Source organism: Centropristis striata, chromosome 12, assembly GCF_030273125.1.
Source record: "Centropristis striata isolate RG_2023a ecotype Rhode Island chromosome 12, C.striata_1.0, whole genome shotgun sequence".
NCBI lineage: Eukaryota > Metazoa > Chordata > Actinopteri > Perciformes > Serranidae > Centropristis > Centropristis striata.
The window spans coordinates 30,722,088-30,745,203 of NC_081528.1; the positions used below are offsets into that span (position 1 = coordinate 30,722,088).

The 23,116-nt window shown below is 40.5% G+C and overlaps 1 protein-coding gene across 1 annotated transcript; it reads left to right on the top strand.

Annotated features, from left to right (window-relative positions):
• Positions 1 to 1,367: 1,367 nt before the first annotated feature.
• Positions 1,368 to 21,503, top strand: LOC131982283 (neuronal acetylcholine receptor subunit alpha-3-like). The gene is made up of 7 exons (XM_059346894.1): positions 1,368 to 1,534; positions 16,042 to 16,181; positions 16,264 to 16,308; positions 16,396 to 16,505; positions 16,651 to 16,858; positions 17,505 to 18,548; positions 20,600 to 21,503. The coding sequence occupies exons 1-7, from the start codon at positions 1,477 to 1,479 to the stop codon at positions 20,723 to 20,725; spliced, it is 1,731 nt and encodes a 576-aa protein (XP_059202877.1). The 5' UTR covers positions 1,368 to 1,476; the 3' UTR covers positions 20,726 to 21,503.
• The last annotated feature ends 1,613 nt before the right edge of the window (positions 21,504 to 23,116 follow it).

The following is a 23,116-nucleotide window of genomic DNA, read 5'->3' on the forward strand; positions in this document are numbered from 1 at the left end:
TTTCTGTGGTGGCAGTGTGCAGCAGGAAAAGGCACAATAACATGCCAAACATAATAAAGAAAACTCTCTCTGTCGCTTTCTATTTTGTCCCCTTCTGTTGTCCCTGGTGTGCATGCATGTCAGTGCATGTCCACACAGATATAAGTGTGTGGGAGATGAACTACATGTTAGAGGCAGATATAGTAGCAATGCCAGGTAAGTGGGTTAAGTAGAGTGGCAGAATAGATACAAACGCATCTGATGCTGCAGAATATTAAAACACACATACACGCACACATGCACACATGCACACATGTAGGTGAACATGCTCCACACATGCATGAACACAGATTCATGAAATATTAAGTGACAAATCAACTAAAAGCTACATCTGTCCATCCTGTTATTTTTTGCCTTTTAGTGCATCACTACTGTGCATGTGTGACTGATTTTTACAAAAGACTAATTTAAGATATTTGGACCAAAAAAAGCAGATTTAATAGAGCAACAAATGTTTTAAGAGTTTCAGGTTTTTGGGATTTTAGTCCTGAACCTCAAAGCAAAACTACAAAGTAAAGACTTTTCTGCCAAAGTAAAGTTCAAATGTTTACTTCAGTGTATGATATTAAAAACACACTATATTCCTTTAAAGATGATAAAGTCCTCAGTCTGGACTTTGCATACCACTTGTATGCATTAATAGCTTTCCATTATTTGAATTGGGCAGACGCTGCAGCATTCAAGACTATTATAGAGCAGCTAATGCTTTAAGCTGCCTGGGCATTGTTATGCATACAAAATCAATTAAGTGACTAAATAGGTCATTTACAGCTCAGCAGTGAAAATATGAGATCTTATTGTGTGTGTGTGTGTGTGTGTGTGTGTGTGTGTGTGTGTGTGCTGCATCTTTTCCTAGAGAGCTGTATAGAGTAAATGTGAGGATAATTCTTGTGTGTGTGGGTGTCAGATATTTTAGTTGAACTTTCTGTTCTTTTCAGAGAAATGTTTCCAAATGTATGCAAATCTACATTAATAATTCAGACAGACAAATACAATACTATTTATAATACAATACAAGTACAAATGCAATAGAAAAAAGCTATTATTAAAGGTAACAGGAGTGCAAAAACTATGACAATAACTAATAAAATAGACATTTTTGCAGTGGGACTCCTGGAGCCATTCTCGAAAACCATTTCATTATTGCAAACTTCTCACCTGTGAGTCAGTGTGAGTCAGGTCGCTAGGTTTGGCCCTTGGGTGAGTGGGTGGGTTAGTGAGTGGGACGCGGAGACGGAGGGAGGCGGGACGTGCAGAAGTTGTTCATGTCGGGAGAGCGCACCGCGAGTCCAACCTCTCCAAGCACGGGAGCGCACAGGAAAAAATGTGGCTCGAATCTTAAGGCTTCACGGACGTCTGAAGCGGGTTACAGACAAGACTTAAATCACCACAGTCATATTTTATCCGCAGAAGGCATCGTCAAGCGCCGATGCATCGATGAATTTCTCCGGGAAACTACAAAACGTCCTCCTGCTGGTGCTCCTCGCAGCGCAAGGTAAGACGCAGCGTGCAGCGAGTCCGTGCTGGGCTCGCAAAAAGTCCCATTATTGTCGGTAGTTGAGTCAAATTGCCATCTCACTTAAGACTCGTGTGAATATTTTGCACGATGCATTACTTTTAGGTTATCTTCAGCTAAACACTTCGAGTTACCTTCAGTGCGCGTCTGTGCGAAAGATCCGTGAAAACAACCGACAAAAAATGATCAAGCTGGATTACATGAGCGAAACTTGAGTGTGATGACACATTTAAACATATCTTACTCCTGAAACTGGCAGTTGTACCAAATAGTCAGCATTCTGCTTAAATGATTCAGTTTCTGGAAGCTTAGGAGCAAATCAGGAGCTGATTTTGAAAAAAGTCTCCCCTCACATTTTAATGTGTGCTCGCTGCTCCATCAAACACGTATGCTCGAGACTTTTACCAGTCTACAAGTGCTCACCCCACCTGCCTATGATGATAATGTTCTCTGCAGACTTGTAGAGTCACTGTGTTGCATGGAGGGACACAGGGCTTAGTTTCCTTTGGAGATCTGTGTGATCATGGCAAGCTGATCCCTCATCCCCCGGAGCTACTGAGTAGCAGCTATTCATGCACAAAAAGAACCAATGCACGGATGACATATGTTCATCGAGCAGCAGCGGCTGGATGCCTGTAAATGTTGATGTCTTTCCTGGATCCTCCAGATGTGGAGCGCTGTGGTCTCCCTCCACCCACAGAGGTCAGAGGTCAGGGTTAGGTACAGGATGGATGCCGTGGAGCTGTTGGGGTTCAGTGTCCTGCTTAAGGGCATTTCAGTAGGATGGTGGTTGCCAGTGGTAGATACTGACAGCAATTATTTATTTGCAACACTCTCATTTCCCCAGTGGTTTGATTTAACGTCTGTAGTTTGTGACTTTAAACCTTAGCTGGATCACTCTGTCAGGTTGTCTTGCTCTCTGTGTGATCCTTTTCTTTCTTTTCTCTTATTTCCAAAGCCCCCTTTGCACACATTTTCCTATTTTCTTCCACCTCTAGTACACGTAAGGCTTTCGGTCCCCTGTGTGCTTTAAAACAGCACATTTTTGAAGCGGGGTGCTTGAGTGGCTCCCAGGGGACCCCAAACAGAACAAAGAATAGATAAATGCTTTAATGCTGCTTTCAAATGTAACTGAATGGTTATTTTAATCCTGAATTTCATGTCATTCACATCAGCAAAGAGTACACAGATACACAGCAGGTTTCTTGGGAGAGGAGCGTCTTTCCCGATGGGAGCACAATGGGCATCTATCTTAGTGAGCGATAAAATAACTCGCTTTAAAGTGCTAATATATTTTTTGGCTGCATCCTCTTTGTTCTAAGTGCTCTCTGCTGTTTTTGCACATTAATACCTGTCAGTCAAGCTTTTTCTGTGGATTTCTGTTGCTGAAATTTGAGTTTCAATGCTGCCCCACAAAGACAGAGAGCAGTAACAACACAAACACTGAGGAAACATTTTCAGCCACACTGTGTGACATATAAAAACATTGTAATGCCTTAATTTGATACCTTTTAAAATAATTTTTGTCTGCCTTTGGTTCATTTTCACAGAATGTAAGGGAGGGAACAGTATCTACAAACAATTACAGCTTCCTTTGAGCCTTTTCATTGGTTTGTTTAGAAAATAAACTTATTAATTAATTAATTAATTACTAGATGTATTCCGGTTTGCTCTCGGTGTCTAACTGTTCTTCTACTTATAATGTTTATACAATTGAATCAATTCAATAATTCAATGACAGTTAAAGCTCGCCATATTGTATGAATAACACTAAAGTCAAAAGCTGTCATGGCTGATATGCTAAGTGTATGCTACTTTAAAAGCTAGTTACCATGAGCAGAGCTGGATTGTTCTTCAACATTCCTGCTTCAATTAATAAGCTGTTATGTGGAATAACAAGCCAAGTTGTCTGTTGGGAGCGCATATATCTGGTTTTTACCTTCTGAGTCCATGTTTGTGCACCATCATGGCCTAATGTAGTCCTGGAGACACCTACTGTCACAGGAACTACCACAGAAGAGGTTTTGAGTACTTTGTCAGTTGTATATGACTGTGGACAGATTTTGTCACCCAATATTATCACAGGAGACCGTCTTGCAATAAGATTGCACCAACTGTGACACCAAATCAGGCCACAGGTGTAAAGTGGAGGGTGCCAATGGCCCCTTCTCTACTTCCTATCAGCCTACTTCTGGCTCCCTTTGCACAGACTAAATACATCTTTTGGCCTTCATTTTGATTTCAACTACACACCTGTAAGGTTTCATGTTATCATATTGCACGGTTGTGACAGTGTCACTGTGTACAAGTAACAGCATTTTGACCAAATATGTAGTTACTGTGTTTTGCCTTTTTAGGGCAGTACATATGACACTCTTTTTCTTGGTTTATTCAGCCATGTTGGCTATCGTTGGGTAGACCAACCAGTCATTTTTTTCTGGGGATGACAGTGTGCTTTGAACTAACTGAGGCAGGAGTAATTTTTCTGGCTATAGGTTGAATCACTGCCATGTTATATGAAGCATTTTTTTAAAAACCCATAGTGCAGCAGTGAGTTTGTCCCAGATGTGTTTGAGTTTGTCCCCCGTGGGAGCAGCACTAAGTGCCTTCATGTTGGCGAGTCGAGGCGAAGGGATGTGTCTCCGTTTGACACGTGGGATGGACTCCCTCACTCCCTCTGTCATTCTCTTCAGCTGGAGAGATTTGCCACAGCCGGCTGCTTTGTCGATTCGCCCTTGAACTAGGCGAATTTCAAAAGGAACAAGAAAGCGGCGCTGTGAAGGGATGAGAGTGTCAATACTCTCCACAGCAGAACAGATTTTGCTCAAGTGAGAGGAAATCTACTGTGTCCTTGCTTGTTTGTGGTGGTTTGGAGGGAAAACTCTAGAATAACCAAAGGATTTTGCTCTCACCTTCCTCTTTTCCCCCCAACTCTGTCTTCCACCTCTCCTGCCTCCCATCCTTCCCTCAATCCCTCACTGGGTGTGTGGGCTTTTGTATGATTCTGTAAAGGGGCTGTGTGTGCAGATAAGTGCCTGAATAACACACACTGACACACACACACACTCCCAGTGGGGGTCCGATTAGTGGGCTACAGAAGGTATTGTCTCATGCCATCCAGAATCCAGTGATTTGTCCCCATAACAGAGAAAAAGCTGATCCTGCAGACCATGGGATTGGTCGAACCTGGTGAATATTTTAGTTAAATCTGGCTGGAGTAGCTTGGAGGTAAGAATTGAGAGATCTGTACAGCATGGGGCTCTTCGTTGTGACATTGAATAAAGTAACACAGCCTTTGTGATAGCTTGTCAGCATATTTCAGGATGGGATTGTTTTTGTAAGGTGAATTTTGCATGATGCGTTTCCCCCCAGCCTGCATCATCTCCAGCAGAAATAGCTGTGAGAATTGTCCAGCCATGCCTGCATTATACTGATCTGCCCAGCATTATGTTTCAGGCTCGACCCTTTATCTCACTGCACAGTGCTTTTTTAATGGGCTGCAGATGCGTGTGACAGTGTAAAGAGGATCTGCCTTTTTAAGCAAGTTCTGCCAAAGCGAGCTGCAAGTGCAGTGCAGTGCTAATAATACAAATAACACTCCCAAGTCTTCACAATGCAGGCTGTGGAGTGGCCAACAATCAAACGTTTCACCAGCAAATTTATATTAAACCCCCCCGTGGCCTTTATCTGCTTGTATGGAATTGTCTGCTTGCATCGCAGCATCATGAAGCTCCTCTGCAGGACTTAAATGCTCCTCTTAGCTTGGAACTACAGAACAGCTATCTGGTTTCTCTCCCAGAAGCAATATAGTTGCATTAAAGTCTGACAGTCAATCTGTGTGTATGTATGTGTGTGTTTCTGTGCGTGTGGCTTAAGGACTGTGCGGTGGCTTGAGGATCCTCTTAACGCGATTGTCGTGTGATTATTGCAACCGAACCTCTCCTCCCTCCCTCCCCACCGCACACACCGTGTAACCACCACAGGCAGAGGCAGAGGACTTATTCTACCCCCCATGGATTGGCTTAAACCATCATACTCCCCTCCAACCAACACCACACACACTTTCTCACACACTTTCTCACACACATACACACACACACACACACACACACACACACACACACAGACCGACATCCTCCTCCAGATAGCCCTGCTGCCTCATTCCTCTGGGACATCCTGGTCTTCGTTGCTGGCGATGAAGTGAGTCACGCTTTCGGATGGAGGGAGAGGGTGAGAAGTAGAAAGCTGGTGATGAGGTTGAGCAAGACAACAGATGCCTCAGATGGAGCACAGAGATATTTGAGCATTTTGCCACATTTTTCTTCTCCTCATTAGTTTTACTGCTTGTATTTGTTGTTTTTTATCCTTGTGTCCATCAAGCACAGTGCAGGCTCTCACAGTTTTGCAGCCATGCATGTCATGGCTTTGTTTACTGCTGTATCTAGCTACCACAAGTTTTAATTACGCCTTAAAAGATCACAGCTTCCTTATTGGCATGTTTGAAAGTATCTTTGTGTGTTTGTTGTCTTGATACCGGAACATGAGTACAGGCTTAACAACTTTTGCCTCAGATAATTAACTAACAGACAAAAGGTTAGTTGTTGCTAGTTAAATCTTGTGCTTCGTGCATTCTTGTCTTTTTATCCCACTTCTGTTTTTGCATTGCATTGTTTTGCACAAAGTTGTCATTTTCAAGAGTGATGATGTTCTTGCATTTTGGTTGTCTGCAGTCGTGCAACAAACTGCTCAACCATGATCGGGAAGCAAACACAAGTTTCAAGATCTCCTGGTTCAGTGTCATCGTTTCCTGCTGAGAATCCATCATTAGTACAACAGTTCAAGCCCTCAATTGATCCATCCAGCCATTCATCCATTTTCCATTCACTTACAGTCATGGAAAATTATGCTGCCCAGCACACTTTCTTTAACAATTTCCTTCCTCTTGATGGATCCTGATAAATTTTCATGTCAGTGTGGGATATGAATATCTCCATGTCGGTACAACTTCAGAGGGAGAAAGCTGTTTGTCATCCTCAGTGACTCCTCTCAGTATAGAAGATCAGGAGTTTGACACTGAGAAGCTCCTGCTGCCTCAGTTCCTCACTTTCACTTGGAGAACCACGGCAGCTGTCAAGTCATTTGATCTATTGTGTCCATTATCTCATTACTCCCCCACCACTCAGCGTTTGAGGCTGTAGGTGAGGGCTGTAGAGATTTCGTTACGACTCATTCTGATCCTGTTTGGCAGCTGCTCATTTCCTCTGAGTGGGCCCAGAGATATACGTTTAGTTCTTTATTGTTCCTTTACCTTCAATAGAAAAAACTGATCTCTATGTGATAGTTAAATAGTTGGAAGAATATTGTCATATTTCCTGAATATTTTTCATCTCACGACATCTGAGAGAGCATCTTAAGGAGAGCATAGGAAATTACTGAATCAGGCAATTAAGCTTAAATAGTTATATAAAGTACACTCACTGGCCACTTTATTAGATGAAGTGTGTACCTAATAAAATTTGGCATACCTTGGTTGTAACAAGTGGTTATTTGAGTTACTGTTGCCTTTCTATCCTCTATAACCAGTCTGGTCATTCTCTGTAAACCCTAGAGATGTTTTGCGTGAAAATCCCAGTAGAACAGCAGTTTCTGAAACAACAACCATGCCACGGTCAAAGTCACCTTTTTTCCCCATTCTGATGCTCAGCTTGCTGCCATGTGATTAGCTGATTAGATATTTGCCTTTTTTCATGGAAGGCATTTTAACATATGTCATACATGTCATATTTTGAAAAAGTGTATGACCAAATAATACAATTAATGATGACTAAAGTCCATTAAGCTGCTACAGTTTCAGGGTGTGATTGTGCAGAGGACTTCAAAATCTTTACTCCGTACAGATTCAGTCAGTGCTGCTGGCATGCATGATCAACTTTCCTTCACCAGCCTCACTGCAGGAGAGATAATCAGACATTTGTTCTGATTACTCAGTTTCCTGCAGCTGTGACTGCTGCACTGTGAAAACCACCATGACCTCCCACTCCAGACTGACACTGCTCCCAAACTGTTTCTGAGTTTTGCAGCCTGGCGCTGTCCCTGCTGCAATAGGTAGCCATATACGTGTGACAATCACACGCTAATTTTATTATTAAACATACGGCAATCCCAAAAACTGTTGACATTTTATTCTTTTTTAGTCATCAGATTATATTGAACATTTCAATCTAGTCCAGCCAAACCAATCAATTTGTCATTTTAGTCAAACTTATCACACATAAAAGTTAATATCATCATTGTCTGATGAAGAACACAGGCTGGATGATTAAGAATGCAGCTTTGCAGAAAGTTTAAGGTCGAGTCGTCTGCTAGAATATTTTTGAACTTAATTTAAGTCTAGTCCTTGTTCGTCACCAATTTAAATCAAGTCAAGTATAGTTTATTTGTCCCAACTTGGGCAATTTGGTTGCAGTCTAGGTGTAAAAAAGACATAAACAATACATTCCAACACACATACATACAACAGATCACAGCCTCTGCTATATATATATATATATATATATATATATATGTATATGTGTGTGTGTGTGTGTGTGTATGTTTAAATATAAAACAAAACAAAGCAAAAACAATAGTTCAACAGAAGGCAATTCCAGGTGAAGTGTCAACCACATAGGTCCCCAACATCAACATCATCATCATCGTCAATATCAAACTCATCATCATCATCATCACCATCACCATCAACATCAACATCAACATCACCATCATCGTTCAACCAGGTTCAGTTCCCTAATGGAAGTGGGGATGAATGAATATCTGTACCGTTCTTTTTCACCCTAGGGGCACATAAGCGCACACCAGATGGTAGCCAGACAGACTCAGAGCTAAGAAGACGGTACCGTCTGAACAGGCACTCCTAGTTATTCTCACTACTTGCCTTTTAAATAAACAATTCAAATCAACAAACAGAGTCCCCACAATCTTGCTAGCAACCTTCACAATGCTCTGTAGGGCATTTTTATGTTTAGTTCCAAGGTTTCCATACCGGCAAATGATAGAAAATGAAATAACAGATTGGATAAAGGATCTGTAGAACAGAGTCATTAAGGTCTTATCAACTTGAAATGCAGCTAGTTTTCTTAAACAAAAAAGGTGCTGCTGGCCTTTCTTACATAGCGCTTCTGTCTTGAAATCAAATTTTAGTTTGTTGTCAAACATGGTGCCAAGATACTTATAAGTGGTCACCACATCCACTACTTGGCCATTTATGACACTGCTCTGGAGGGCTGCTGGAGCATGCTGTCTAAAATCAATACACATATCTTTAGTTTTGCTAACATTAGGTTGGAGAAAAGCATCTTTGCACCAACAAATAAAATCATTTACAATAGGGCCATGGCTGTCCTCTTTATCCTGGAGAAGGCTAACAATTATCGAATCATTCGCAAAATTAATGATGTGTCTGTTTACATGGTGGCTATGACAATCATCTGCATACAAGATGTACAAGAGAGGGGAGAGGACGCAGCCTTGGGGCGAGCCGGTGGATGTGGTCAGCTCCTTTGACAGAGTTGTGTTTACCCTCACTTTCTGAGTTCTTTTTGTGAGAAAATCAAGCACCCATCCTACAAGGCCTAAATCTAAATTAAAGCTGTCAATTAATTTCTCAATCAACATATGTGGCTGGATGATGTTGAAGGCAGAGGAGAAATCAACAAAAAGCACCCCAGCATGAGTCTTATTGTTTTTCAGGTGTTTCAATACATAATTCAATAAAGTAAGTGAAGCATCTTGAACACCCCTCAGATGCCCTGTCCTAGTCAGGAGCTCCCTTTTAATCAATGTCTCGAAAGACTTCATAACTAAAGAAGTTAAGGCCATGGGCCGGAAGTCATTTAAAACCTTGGGGTGACGACCTTTCGCCACAGGCACCACAGTGGACTGTTTCCATAATAATGGAACCTTCTGCTGGATAAGAGACAACTGAAAAATATAGTAAAAAATAGGGCCTAATTGTTCTGCACAAACAAACAAAGTAAGCAGACGGCTACAGATTCTATCTGGGCCTGGACTCTTTCTTGGTTTGCAGCTTTTAAAGCACTTTACCACACTGCCCTCGTCAAAGGAGGTGGTGAAGGAAGGTGCGGATATGAGTCTTTTTCTGAGCTCAACGTGTTTACCATTAAGTACTTGTGTGTCAAACCGCACATAAAATGTATTTAGTTCCTGAGCCAACTGCAGGTCTGAAGGGTGGCCATTGAACTTTAATATGCTTCAGCTAATCGTTTTTGTGACCTACAATGGTCTTCATGCTCTCCCAGGCAGAGCCCAGGTTGTTCATTTTGAGCTGAGCCTCAATCTTAGCTTTATACCTCATTTTACCAGCCCTGACTTCCTGTTTGATGTATGTTCAATGACATTGGTGCCTTCCTGTCATTGTCTTGTTTTAGTCGTGGATTAATTAATTGTATGAGTTCAAATTACTTATATACTGTGCTGATTTTTTGTTGCCCTTGTTCTCCATTGTACTTTTAGGGAAATTTCATACAGGCTTTTGTTGATTACTTTATTCACTCTGTGTCAAGATATTGCATACATAACATGTTTATCTTTTTTCAAAAAGGGATGAACATCCCTTGCTGTCTGTGTAACACACGCACACACAGCAGCAGCAGAGCCGATGTAATGAAAGTGTTAGAATCAAACGACACAATAATGTTTTTTCTTTCTTGTTCCCAACACCCCACGCCTGTCAAGTGTAGCCATTATTGGGCTGATATTGTGTAGCCCGATATCAGCAGTAAAGCCTCCACCTGCTTAAGTTAAGTTATATTTCTAGTTAAGATAAAGTATGCTGTTTGTCACATTAGCACATATATATATTTTTTTAAATAAACAAATGTGACCTTGCTCACAATGTCTTGTAATACATGCAGAGAATTCCAACCTCAAAACTCCCACATCTTCTCAGATGAAAGCATGGAGGCAAGGAGCCATTGAATTTCATGCATCAGTGAAAATAATTCATATGCTATTCCGAGTGAGTCATATCAAAGGTGAGTGGACACACAGTACATAAATAGGAACATGTGCGGACACACAGCGGCACACGCAGTTCCACATATATACATGTATAGGAGAAGATACACATTAAAGCACGCACCATATGCCAAATAGGATGGTCACAGCACATGCAGATCACTGTGGATCCCTTTGTGCGTCACTCAGCATGTCACAGTCAGGGCATCAGAAACCCTGGAGAGCATAGACACGCTATCTAGCTTTTTACCGCTCCTTCAGCCTGTCACTTTTCTCCTCCTATCTCCTCTCTACGCCTTTCCCCTCTCCACCCCTTTGTATCTCTTCTCCATGCACTCACGCACACTGTCAGCAGTGTATTATTGGAGGGTAATTAGTTCCTTCAGAGTGTCCACCACTCGCTCCCAGGCTCATCCTGTTAAGCACATGCCTGATCAAAGAGCCTCCCACAGGCCACGGCTCTTTCTGCGGCTTTAGGCTCCTGTAGCCACGGGGAGACGGGGACAGACTCACTATTTGGTTTGCTAATTCTAAATCAATGTGGTTATTTAAGGGTGAAATGCATGACTGCTTGACTTGGCTTCATCTGCCTCTGAACAAAGCTTCATCACTTTGTCACAGCGTCACAAAGGCAGGGGAAGGAAAGAAGCAAGTCTGGTAAAACGAAACACGACTGTCAAGCCGATTTAATGTGATTTTCATCATCAGAGTCAAAGACAGTTCGGTCTATAATGATTAACAGCTTTCCTCTAAAGTGTAAGACAAGTGAACTGAGACACATTCAGTTGGTAGCTAGCAGCCTCACTTTGGGGATAGCAATGTTGGTTGGTTCACCACTTTGGATTGAAATATTTCAACACCTTCGAGATGGATTGCTGGATTTTATTTATTTATTTATTTATTTTTTGTAGACATTCATGATCCCCAGATGATGTACCCCAGGGAATTTGGAGATCCTCAAACTTTTTCTCCAGGTCCACCATTTTTTAGAGAGATGTATTTCCATGACATTTGGTGCAGACATTCATGTCCTCCACAGGATAATTGTAACTTTGGTGGTCATTAAAGTCCTCCAGACTTGTTTTAAATTATGTAAAAAATGCTCTGCTATAATTAAGAGTTTTGCTATGTAAAAAGTAAAAGACAACTTTGTGAAGGGGCTTGAAGCACATCTACCCTCTCTCCCTCAATTATAAATTCACGCTCTACCCACCACCTGTGCTTGCACTATGTTGTAAAAGCAGTTCAGCTAGCTAGCTGTAGACTGCAGTGGTAATTTCAGCATCTGGTCTATTTTCCCTTTCAGAGGAAACATCGGAGAGATTCAGCCCCACATGTTTGAGCCTCCTGACTCACACGAAGAGTCTGTTGTGTATTAGAAAGTTAGCATTTCTTTGTGTTTTTGCTCTGTATATTGAGAGGTCTGCTCTGTGCTGGAGGTGTCAGGTTTCTTTTACGGCTTTTGATTGTTGAAAGTTGTAACGTAGCTTATTTAGCTTGCCCGGCGTCCGTTTGAATCTCCGATTTCTGGAAGGTGCACAGACTGGAGGAATGTAAAAACACCTCTCTAGTGACAACCTTTACACAGGTACGAGTCAGAATAGTCAAGGTCAGACATTTTCATGCGACATTAACAGAAGAAGATAACATTTTTGAGTGGAGGAGGATGTTAACTTTTCATTTAGGTACTCTTCATCACATCAAAATTTCACTTTGTCGAAGTGCTTTGGTTTATTATCAACTAATAATCTTCCATTAGCCTCATCTGTATTTTTATTTAGGGCTAAAAAGCAAATGTGAGCATGCTAAAACACTAAAACAAGATGGTGAACATTATACCCGTTCAACCTCAGCATGTTAGCATAGTCAGTTATGGCTTGTTAGCGCTAATGTTAGCATTTAGCTTGAAAGAACTGCTGTGCCTACAGACACTAGCATGATTAAACTCTTGGTCCGGTTATCTGTCCCTAGATATATTTGCCTTGCTATAGAAAATACATAGTCTGAGTGTAATATATCAAAGCTTTATGCACCTACTGTGTTGAAATAATTATTCCACATCTGGGTCAGTTGGAGTTACATGTGTTCTGGATTTTAACCCCTAAATGCTCTCTGTGCCACACAAATTAAATGCTTACATTAAATGTATAAGAAACTTCAGAGAGTGGTAAAGTAACACAGGGAATCAACTGAGGTGAAAGGGCAAAGGTTATAATTAACTTCCTTTAAATTCAGGCGTCAAAAGAAAGAAGGGAATTAGAGTTAAGTGACTGTGCCAACAGAGAGAAAAAAAAATATTGGCTTCATCTTTTTTTTGTCTCAGTGAACAAAAGGTCCAATTAAATTACTGATTATAATTGCCCTGGTTTCTGCCCAATTAGAGGCTTAAAGAACTTTCTGTGAGTGCAGCGAATCAGGGAGCAGCGGGCAGTTTGCAAGGCAGGTACCAAGCGCTGAAATTACCCGAACGTCTCAGGAGAGAGGCCTTTTCATTAAGCCTTAACTCTCAACTCTTCTATGCCAGTGACCTCATGAAACTTTATGAGAGTTTTTAAAGCCACTAGTATAATGCAACTAAGAGATCAGACAAGTTTTAATTTGTTTTTTAGTTAACTTATTAGGATCATTCTGGCAGTTGAAACGAGACCAACAACTTCACTTAAGTAAGATAAAATCCCCAAATGGTCCTGGCTATATTTCCTTCATTGGGTTAGGGTCAGATAACACTGGTGAGTTTGATGTAGCAGAAAATGTTTGGGGAAATAAACATGATGGGGAGAAGCTGTGTGACCTGATTTCCATTTACCTCAGTGGACTTGATGAATAGCTTATGCCTCCACTGCTCTGCACCCAGCTGTGTGTGCTCTATCTGAACGTGAAATATTTAGGGGAGTGGTGATTTACATTTAATTTGCAGGTGTAAAATTTGGGGTTACATTAGGTCTCTTTTGCTGCAGCATTTTGCTCATTTTTAAAAATTGTATAGGACTAAGTATTGTCCGGAGTCATGTTTGTGTTTGTGTTTGGTTTTTGTTTTATGTGCACCAGATGTTGTGATGATGTAAGTGTTGTGTGTTTTGAATTTTTAGCTCAATAAGCTTTACCCCTGAGCTGTATTAGTCCACTATGAGTTTAAATTTAATTCTTGTTAAAACCTGTAAAATGTAAAAAGCTAAAGAAGGGATTGAATTTGCTGTGTTTCTGTAACTTTGCTTGAGATGCTTCAGATTCAGATTGCCTCTGAAACAAAAACAAAAGAAAAACTAACAAGGGATACACTTCAATTACATCTTTATTTCCCCGGCTCTGGCAAGTGTGATTTTGTGAACATGAGCAAATGAACAAGTCTCTCAAAATGAGACACCAGACAGACTGTAATCAGAGATGTCTGCCAGATATTCATCTATGTGAACTCCCAATGGAAAAACACGGACAACTGCTTTATGACTTCACTATATGGACACAGAATATTATATATTTATTTTAGCACATTGTTTCTTAAAAAGAAAGATGCCATATAAAATTATGTTGCTACTGAAAGTCCTGTTTTATTCAACGTATGTGAATGAGTATAGGGTTACATGATTAGGATCATTATTCTTATTGTCATTGAAAAATATATTAAAATGGTCACAGTGTGATTTTTTTTGCAAGGATCTGTACCAAAAAAAGATTTTTCTCAACTAAAAATATTGCATCTCCCACCATTTGGATATTATACTTGTCAATATTACAATTTTAATACAATTTTGCAGCCCTTAATAGATATAGTATCCCATGGCAGTGAAAGAGCTGCACATCTAGTTGAGGCATGCTACCTCAATTCAATTAGTTTAATAACCTGCAATAAAACATTGCAGTTTATATTTCTAATTACATTTGTCCTCAGTTTTTTTGTTGCTAATGTGTGCTAGAACTAGCTTTCTCTGTCAAAAACTCAGTGCTATTGTTCCTCCTTTCACAAGATTCAGTGTAAAACATGACACACAAATTACTAAAGACGGGATATTTTTGAAGATTGTGATAGACAGGAAAGTATACAAAGTAAGGTTGTGAACCAGTTTCACAAGCTTCTGCTTTGTAGAGAGGTAACTTACTTGCGCAGAAAGAAAGTGTTCCATTAAAGGACCATGTTTTATTTAGTTGTTGCCAAGGAAACAAACCTTTTCTGTGAATGTGGCTATTTGTGCGTATATAGGCTGTGACCCATTTGCCCTTTTGGTGAAGCACAGAACGGTTCACACTGCTCAGTAAGTTTAAGTGTGATGGTTTGGGACTGAGCTCAATAATGGGTACGTCATTTCTTGCATTGAGCGTTATGATGGAAGAAGTTGGCCTCCGCTGTAACAAAATGAAACAGATTGAAATCCAAGGATGTACAGTGTGACAGAGTACCAATGTTTCAAGGGCTGACATAGAAATAACCAAACGTCCCTGCTACCGAAGAAACAGGAGGCCGTTCAGAGATTTAAAGCCAAAAAAGAGGAACATGACACAGGGAAGATGGGATGGACACACAGGAAGTTAAAGGAAGAAAGAGAGAGAGAGAGAGAGAGAGAGATTATGCGCATTTCCATGTTATTCTAATGTATGATAATGTGCTGCAGAGGATTTGGACCTCATTGAAGCCACTGGCACAGTGTTTCTGAGGTTGTGCCACAGGAGGCCACATTTTCTGCTCCAGGCGGAGATGTGTGTGCCATCCCAGGCATCAGTGCTTCTCGTGGCAGTTTTCCACATCACAACCTTCATTCCAGCCTTACAGTGTGTGTTCAGAAGACACATCGGCCAAAGGCACAGCAGTTTCCGTTGCTCAAAGCATCTTGTGTTTGGACATTTACTAAAAGCTTGCAGACCTTGCTTTCTTTCTGTAAACAAGCGATAGAAAAGCCTCTCAGAACGCACTTCGATCTCTCACAGCTTTCAGCTCATCCAGAGCCAAGAAACATTGATTAAACAGATAAAGGGTCATTTCATCTGAATCAAACTAAAACGTATTTTCCATTTCTCCCCTACAGTGAGTATCATGTAGACATTCACATTATTTGCACAGGATATCCACTGCCACAAAGTGAATGTTTACACTGTTCTGGAAACAATTACAGGATCATGTTTCTGTCTTTCTTCCTTCTTTCTCTATTTTTAACTTCCCTTAAAAAACATTTCTAAAGGCTTGCTAGTGAAATTATCCATTTTTTATGAAAACATAAAATCCATTTGTTTTGTCTTTAGAAGATTTTCTTTTGCAAACTCTCATGATAAACATTTAGTGGCTGACGTTAAGTCAAATTTACTTTTTTCTTTTTTTTCATTTCTTGTCTTAAGTGCCTACACAGCGGCCACATTGTCATACAGCAAATGTCAAAAGACCATTTTCAACTTTTGGGCCAACACTATAAAAGACATTTTTTAAAATCTGTTGACATCCCCTTTTTCTTCCTTTTTTTCAGGCTGTTTCTCATCTAAGGGGGAGGACAGATTATTCCGGAGGTTGTTCAGGAGGTACAACCAGTTCATCCGACCAGTGGAGAATGTGTCAGATCCAGTCACAGTGGAGTTTGAGGTCTCGATATCTCAGCTGGTCAAAGTGGTAAGAGTCGAGAATGAACAGCTCATTGAAATAAAAGCATCTTTGTCCCTTGGTGACTAATTCCCTCTTTTTGTCTTTACAGGATGAGGTGAATCAGATTATGGAAACAAATCTGTGGCTGAGACATGTGAGTGACATTTAACCTTTTTTCATGATGTCAATAGTGAAGCCACTTTTTTTTTTTAGTCATACTAAGTTTGTGTCTGTCTTTAAGGTGTGGAATGACTACAAACTGAAATGGGCTCCTGTTGAATACGACGGCATAGAGTTCATACGAGTTCCCTCCAATAAAATTTGGAGGCCAGACATTGTTTTATACAACAAGTAAGTTTTAGAGGCTAACTTTGCAGAGTTCCTTTACTCTCCTTTATACATGCTAATTTTATTTATTCATGCTCTCCACCTTCTGACCTTTTGTGTTAAATGTTGTAATGGCCTTTAAGTGAAATGACATTTCCGTCCCTCTCAGTGCCGTAGGTGACTTCCTCGTGGAAGACAAAACCAAGGCTCTGTTGAAGTTTGATGGCACCATCACCTGGGTTCCTCCAGCTATTTTCAAGTCCTCTTGCCCCATGGACATCACCTACTTTCCCTTCGACTACCAGAACTGCTCCATGAAGTTCGGCTCCTGGACCTACGACAAGGCCAAGATCGACCTGGTGCTCATTGGCTCAAAGGTCAGAGGGAGACATATTTACAACAGAGTATAGTATATAAATATAATGAAATATAATAATCTAAATTTTGTTATATGATATTTATGCTTTTTTTATGTTCCTCAAATTTAAAACGTATGTCTTCTCACGTTGGGCAAGCAGTTTGTGAACAGTGAAATTAAAATTAAAAAAAATAAGGAAAAAAAATCTTATTTTGGTAAAAGTGCTCTCCAACATTCTTTACAAATTTTCTCTTACCTAAGAGAAGAACAAAAATAAGTACATAGGAACAAATAGTGGATATGAAAAAAAAATCAAAGGAAATTTGTTGCTGCATCGCTTCCTGCATTAGGCCCATTATTTTTTACTTTTGTAAGAACTCATAGTGACATTAACATAAATGTTTCAGTACTGAGCCACAAATACCCTTTAAAGTGCTCCTATCATCTCATATTCAGACAAAATGGGAACAACTTCTATTATATCCCTTTGCTTTTATGTCAGAAAATATTTAGTGACGTGTCATAATTCACAAGTGGCAACTTTTGAACATTTGAATGATCCGATTCTGTCTCTATAAACTGATTTGCTTTTGATTTTCACACACAGAATGAAATTATTTTTCCTCAAAATAACTCCCATTCATCATACATTTGCATGTCATCAGGTGAACCTGAAAGACTTCTGGGAAAGTGGAGAGTGGGAGATCATCGACGCACCAGGATACAAGCACGACATCAAGTACAACTGCTGCGAGGAGATCTACCCGGACATCACCTACTCCTTCTACATCCGCCGCCTGCCTCTCTTCTACACCATCAACCTCATCATCCCCTGCCTCCTCATCTCCTTCCTCACAGTGCTGGTCTTCTACCTGCCGTCTGACTGCGGCGAGAAGGTCACCCTGTGCATCTCCGTCCTGCTCTCCCTCACCGTGTTCCTGCTCGTCATTACTGAGACCATCCCTTCCACGTCACTCGTCATCCCTCTGATCGGCGAGTACCTCCTCTTCACCATGATTTTTGTCACGCTCAGCATCGTCATCACTGTCTTTGTGCTGAATGTCCACTACCGCACCCCCATGACTCACACCATGCCCGAGTGGGTGAGGTCCGTGTTCCTCGGCGTGCTGCCCAGGGTGATGCTCATGAGGCGACCTATCGACCAGGGCTGCTCCCCTCCCGCCAGCATTACAGGAGGGACAGGAGGAGGGAACAAGAAGAGGAAGAACAGTATAGGAGGTGGAAGTGGCTCAACAAGTGTAAGTGTTGGGGGTATAACTGGAGGCGTACCGTGTCCACCGGTGGACGGTGGAGCAGGTGGAGGTGGAGGAGGAGGAGGAGCCTCAGCTGGCGGCTCCATGAACTGTGTGGAGTACAGTGACGTGAACCGTGACATGAACCGGGATATGAACAGGAGGTGCCCCTACAGAGGCAAGGAGGTACCCACTCCTGTGCCTCCCCCGATGGGGCCACCTCCTCCCCCTCCTCCCCCTCCTCCTCCTCCTCCTCCTACTACTACTACTACACAGGCACCCCAAACACAAGGGCCCCAGGAGTCAGAGTTGCCCAAGGTGCCGAGGTCACTGAACGCCCCTTCGCCTGTCAACGCGATTGTTGCTTTCTCCGTGGTGTCGCCAGAGATCAAGCAGGCCATAGAGAGCGTGAAGTACATCGCAGAGAACATGAGGACTCGCAACAAAGCCAAAGAGGTATTAAGGCAAATTTTGAAATGATTAGATGATTATACATTCAGAAATCTACTTATGGTAGCCCATTTATTTTAGGAAGAACAACATTAGAAAGGGTATCCTTGAACTCTCGGCAGGCCTATTCGCTATGATTTAGGGCATTTCTACAGCACGTTTTAAATTGGAATCTGGTTCGTTATCATATTAGTAAATAATGTTTGTGTTCATATTTTTACTGCACTTTTTACTTTTAATATTAATGTTAATCTTTGCTGTATACAAAGTTAGTGATTTCACCTTTATGATGGGATTTGCCAATTTTCTGACTTGTAAACAATCCTAAATTGCAACTACAAACATTTACAAAAACATATATATAGCAGATAAACACACACAACCTTAAACTGCTGTACTTGGGATTTATGTTATTTCGCTGTATTTATCCTAACCCAGTAATAATTAAACTGGAATGTATTCTATGTGAAAAAAATGTTAAAATATAGTAACTAACTGTGTAAAATTATTTATTAGTAGGCCAATGGTGTCACATAGGCTTAGATTACTAAAATCCATCCCCTAAAATAAACCAGAGTTTTGTCCTCAGACATGTGTGAACGTCCTCCCAATGCACACAGCACACAAATAAACATACAGCAACAAAGCTGCATGTGTGCTTCTCTGCAGCATGTGCAAGTCTACCTATCTTAGTAAAAGGTGTAGAAGGCATTAACAGTGTGCTATAAAGGGAGTTTAAAGCTGCTTGTTTGCTGCAGATGGAGGGCTTTGTGTGCGCCTCCTGCACACTCTGGATGGCCCTGATATGTTTGTTGTTTCAGCTCCATCTTTTCTTAGCAAAGCTGGGATCTTTCTTTGATGCATGCAGAATAGTCTCCTCTATAGGACACAATGGCATTGTGGTCAGTGAAGCCATGATCCTATTGTTCACACCTGACTGATGAAGGAATACTACACACACACACAAACACACACACTGGTTTGTGTGTGTAGCATTCACATGTGGTTGCAGTTTGAAACATGTGACTGTGAAACCATCAAGGTTATAGATCTGTGGTTTATGTTACTTTACATTGTTATTAATTGTTACGTTAATACGTATGTTAGATCAAATCATTGACTTTTTAAAAACTGGCATTTGGTTTCACATTCGACACAAACGGCGTTCTCCTGGGTGTAAGTCCCATGTTGTCTGACTCGTCCAGCTACCACAACCTCCACCATCTGAGGACTTTGTCGCCCTTTATACTACGTCACCTGACTTTCTCCTTTCTAGAGGTTGCTGCCTAACAACAAAATGAAATATGGGTCATAGTAAGCTGCTTGCACAGACAAACGTAACGTTTTTTTTTACGACACAGTGCAATCAAAGTAGCCGTGTCTCCATTAAAGTCAAAGCGAAATTTTGTCGCAATGTCATATTAAAGAAAATGCCAATGAGGGACATTTCCATCAACTGGTTAGACCGAATAAGCATAGTTGCATAAATGCAGTGCAATGTATTGCTGTAGGCAATACAGAATAGAAGAGAGAATAGAAGAAGAGATTATGCGAGAAAAAAAATGGTAGAAGAAAGAAAAGATTGAGCTAGAGAGAAAAAACAATATAAAGTAGGTTTCTAATCGAAAAAGTTTGGCCACCTACGAGAGAAAATATGTCTTCAGGAATTAGATTTAATTGGACAACTTATAGTTAAATGTTTGCCAGGTCAGAATTTATACATAAAAATTGTTCCCATCTCCCATTTAGCGCATGAACTATTTTTCGAAATAGACCAAAAACACCTCAAGCCAGCATCAATACCTTTATGTGCATGTTCGAGTGTTTTTTTTATTCCCATCCAGCTTTTGTCATGCGGATCTTCAAAATGTGAATCGAAAATCCTTGATGGAAACAAGGCTACTGGCATCAAATTGCCTTTCACAATTACCATTGAGCCAAGGTTGCTGAGAGCATTTTCAAAAGAAAACTGCTGCTGCACATAAGTTTGTTTGCCCTACTTATTTCATATTTTCTGCTTATATATACACACACCTAAATATCCTTCCTCTCCCCAGGTGGAGGACGACTGGAAGTACGTGGCCATGGTCATCGACAGGATCTTCTTGTGGGTTTTTGTAACAGTGTGTGTGCTGGGAACAGTGGGACTCTTCCTCCAGCCGCTCATCAGCTTCCTAAAATGAGAAACTCGTCTCTGTCCTGTCTCTTTCTCTCTCTTTTTGTCTACTTCTGTCTGTCTCTATGAACCACTTGAATTACGTTGGGAATTATCCCTTCTGCAGCTCTTTCACATCAAACACTGTCTTCTTTCTCCTTCTCTGGCATTTTGTCTCTCTCCTCTCCGTCTCATGCTCTTCTCTGGGACTCCATCATCAGCCATCACTTTTGGCTCTCAGCTGTCTGTTTCCTCACATGACTTACCCTGATTTCCCCATTTCATCTTTGCCTTGCCCTCTCACTGTGCACGCGATGCTGTTTTCTGACATGATTATCACATCTGCTCTTTCCCTTTCTCTGTTTTTCTCCTTTCCTGTGCCATGTTCTGACCTGCCGCTGCCTGCAGCTTATCTCTTCACCGCTGTCTTTTCTCTCCCATTGTGTCCATTCTCCTCTGCATATCCATTCTACGCGTTTTACTCAAAATGTCCACTCAGTCATTATTTCTGTACAGTTTTATGCAATATGTTTAACAATGTCAGGTAATTATTAAAGTAATTATAACTATAATTGCTATAGAAGAACCTCTTAACCTTTAAATCACTGAGAAATAAGAACTTGAATACCTTTGTGCAGTAGGACTTTGCCATTGTAAGCCGGTGCAATAAAGAATTTCTAAGTACATTTCTATTACTGACAGCTGGAAATAATATACATGATGTTGTGTTGTGAAGGTCATTTGATGGCTGCCACTTTTTCTTCAGGATGTTTTACTCTGTTGTCAGACCTCTGTATTTCCTTGTACATACGTTTGTAAAATACTTATGCAGAGTTATGCATGTCTCCTGAGAGGGACGCTGGCTATGGCTGTACACACACACACACACACACACACACACGATGTGTTTTCCACAAGTGCTCACACTTAATAAAATTACACACGTGCATTCACAACCTCACTGCAAACTTACAAATGTATAGAAACACTTTGAATTGCACAATATAGATTAAACTTGTAAAAAGACATAAAAGCAAAACTGTCTCATGTTATTTTGTTATAAAGAAGTTAATGTGCTCAAACTCTGTGTGGAGGTGTGAACCTTTATCTGTGAGGTTTCTTCTGAAGCTTCTTCTGAAACAACTTTTGTCAACTTTTCTCCCTGGCTCATGCTGCGATTTGTACTATTACCCTTTGTTTTTAATGTCTAACATCTAGAAGAATGGAACCTGGAGGTTTATATTGAACAACCTTTTCAACATTGCATTACAATTACGGCTAAATTAGTATGTAAAGAATATTGCAATATACTTCAATGTAAAGGCTTAATAGGAGTCATGTTTTCAACAGCATAGAAAACAGTTAATGGAAAAACTTCTCTCGTACTCTGCGTGAAGTGAACATTTCCTGATGTTCAGCAAGAATAAAGGTCCTTTACTTTTATAAAAGTACTAATACCACATTGTGAAATTTCTACTCTATTTCTACTCTATTACTCTACAAGTAATGGCTCTGCACTCAAAACTATCTTAGAAAAACAAAGCCTCCTTAAGTAAAAGTGTGAAAGTATTAACAGCAATTTAAAGTACTAAAAGTAAAAGTAAGTCATTGTGCAGTAAAACGTTCCCTGCCAGTGTTACTGTTATACTGTTTTAAATAGTTTGACTATATTAGCAATATTATCAGCTAATGTATTTATAAGCAACTGGATTTTAATGTGTTCACCTTCAGCAGTATTTTTTTTAATAATCTGGCCTTTTGTTAAGCTGTTTTATTGAGCTTCTAAAGCATTAAAGTCTATTTGCAAATAGAACCAAAAAGAGCATAACTTTTCACTGCTGTACAGACTTCCACTGTGACTTCTTTCACTTCTGGAAGTGTAAGTTTTAGCAAACAGCCCAAGATCCAAAGATCTGTCAGTGACAGATGGATGACTGAAGAGTCTGTTTTCTCCTTCGTGAGAGTTTCTCAATCTCAGTAAAAGACCTGCGTTATTAAGTGGAGATTTTTTTAACAGTAGCATGAACCGAACAAATTCCCAGTCACAAATCACTTTGTGACTGGGAACTCCTTTGAGGAATGTGTGAGGAACTGAATAAATATTGCTCAGTCACTCACACATAACACATCTTTGAGCAAGACATCTGACCACCAGCTTCTGCAGCTGGGTCTCAAAATTACAAGAATGATCATGTAGCAGGCAGGTGGTCCTGGTTTCATATTAGATATAACTCAATGAACGTGTAGCCGCTGGACACTGAAAAAGCAGGACCAAGTCAGAGAGGAGTGAATTGGGTTAGAGGATGGAAGAGATGCTTTTTTAATTTATTTATTTTAGATGACCAAGTATGTAATAGGTTCTATGTGTATTTAAACTAAATTACATTTAAAATATATATATATTATTAAAACTGTTACT

Coding starts and splice junctions, on each gene's coding strand:
- LOC131982283 (XM_059346894.1), top strand. CDS start 1,477: ATGAATTTCTCCGGGAAACTACAAAACGTCCTCCTGCTGGTGCTCCTC. Junction 16,309..16,395: donor CAAATCTGTGGCTGAGACAT/GTGAGTGACATT, acceptor TCTGTCTTTAAG/GTGTGGAATGACTACAAACT. Junction 18,549..20,599: donor CTCGCAACAAAGCCAAAGAG/GTATTAAGGCAA, acceptor TCCTCTCCCCAG/GTGGAGGACGACTGGAAGTA.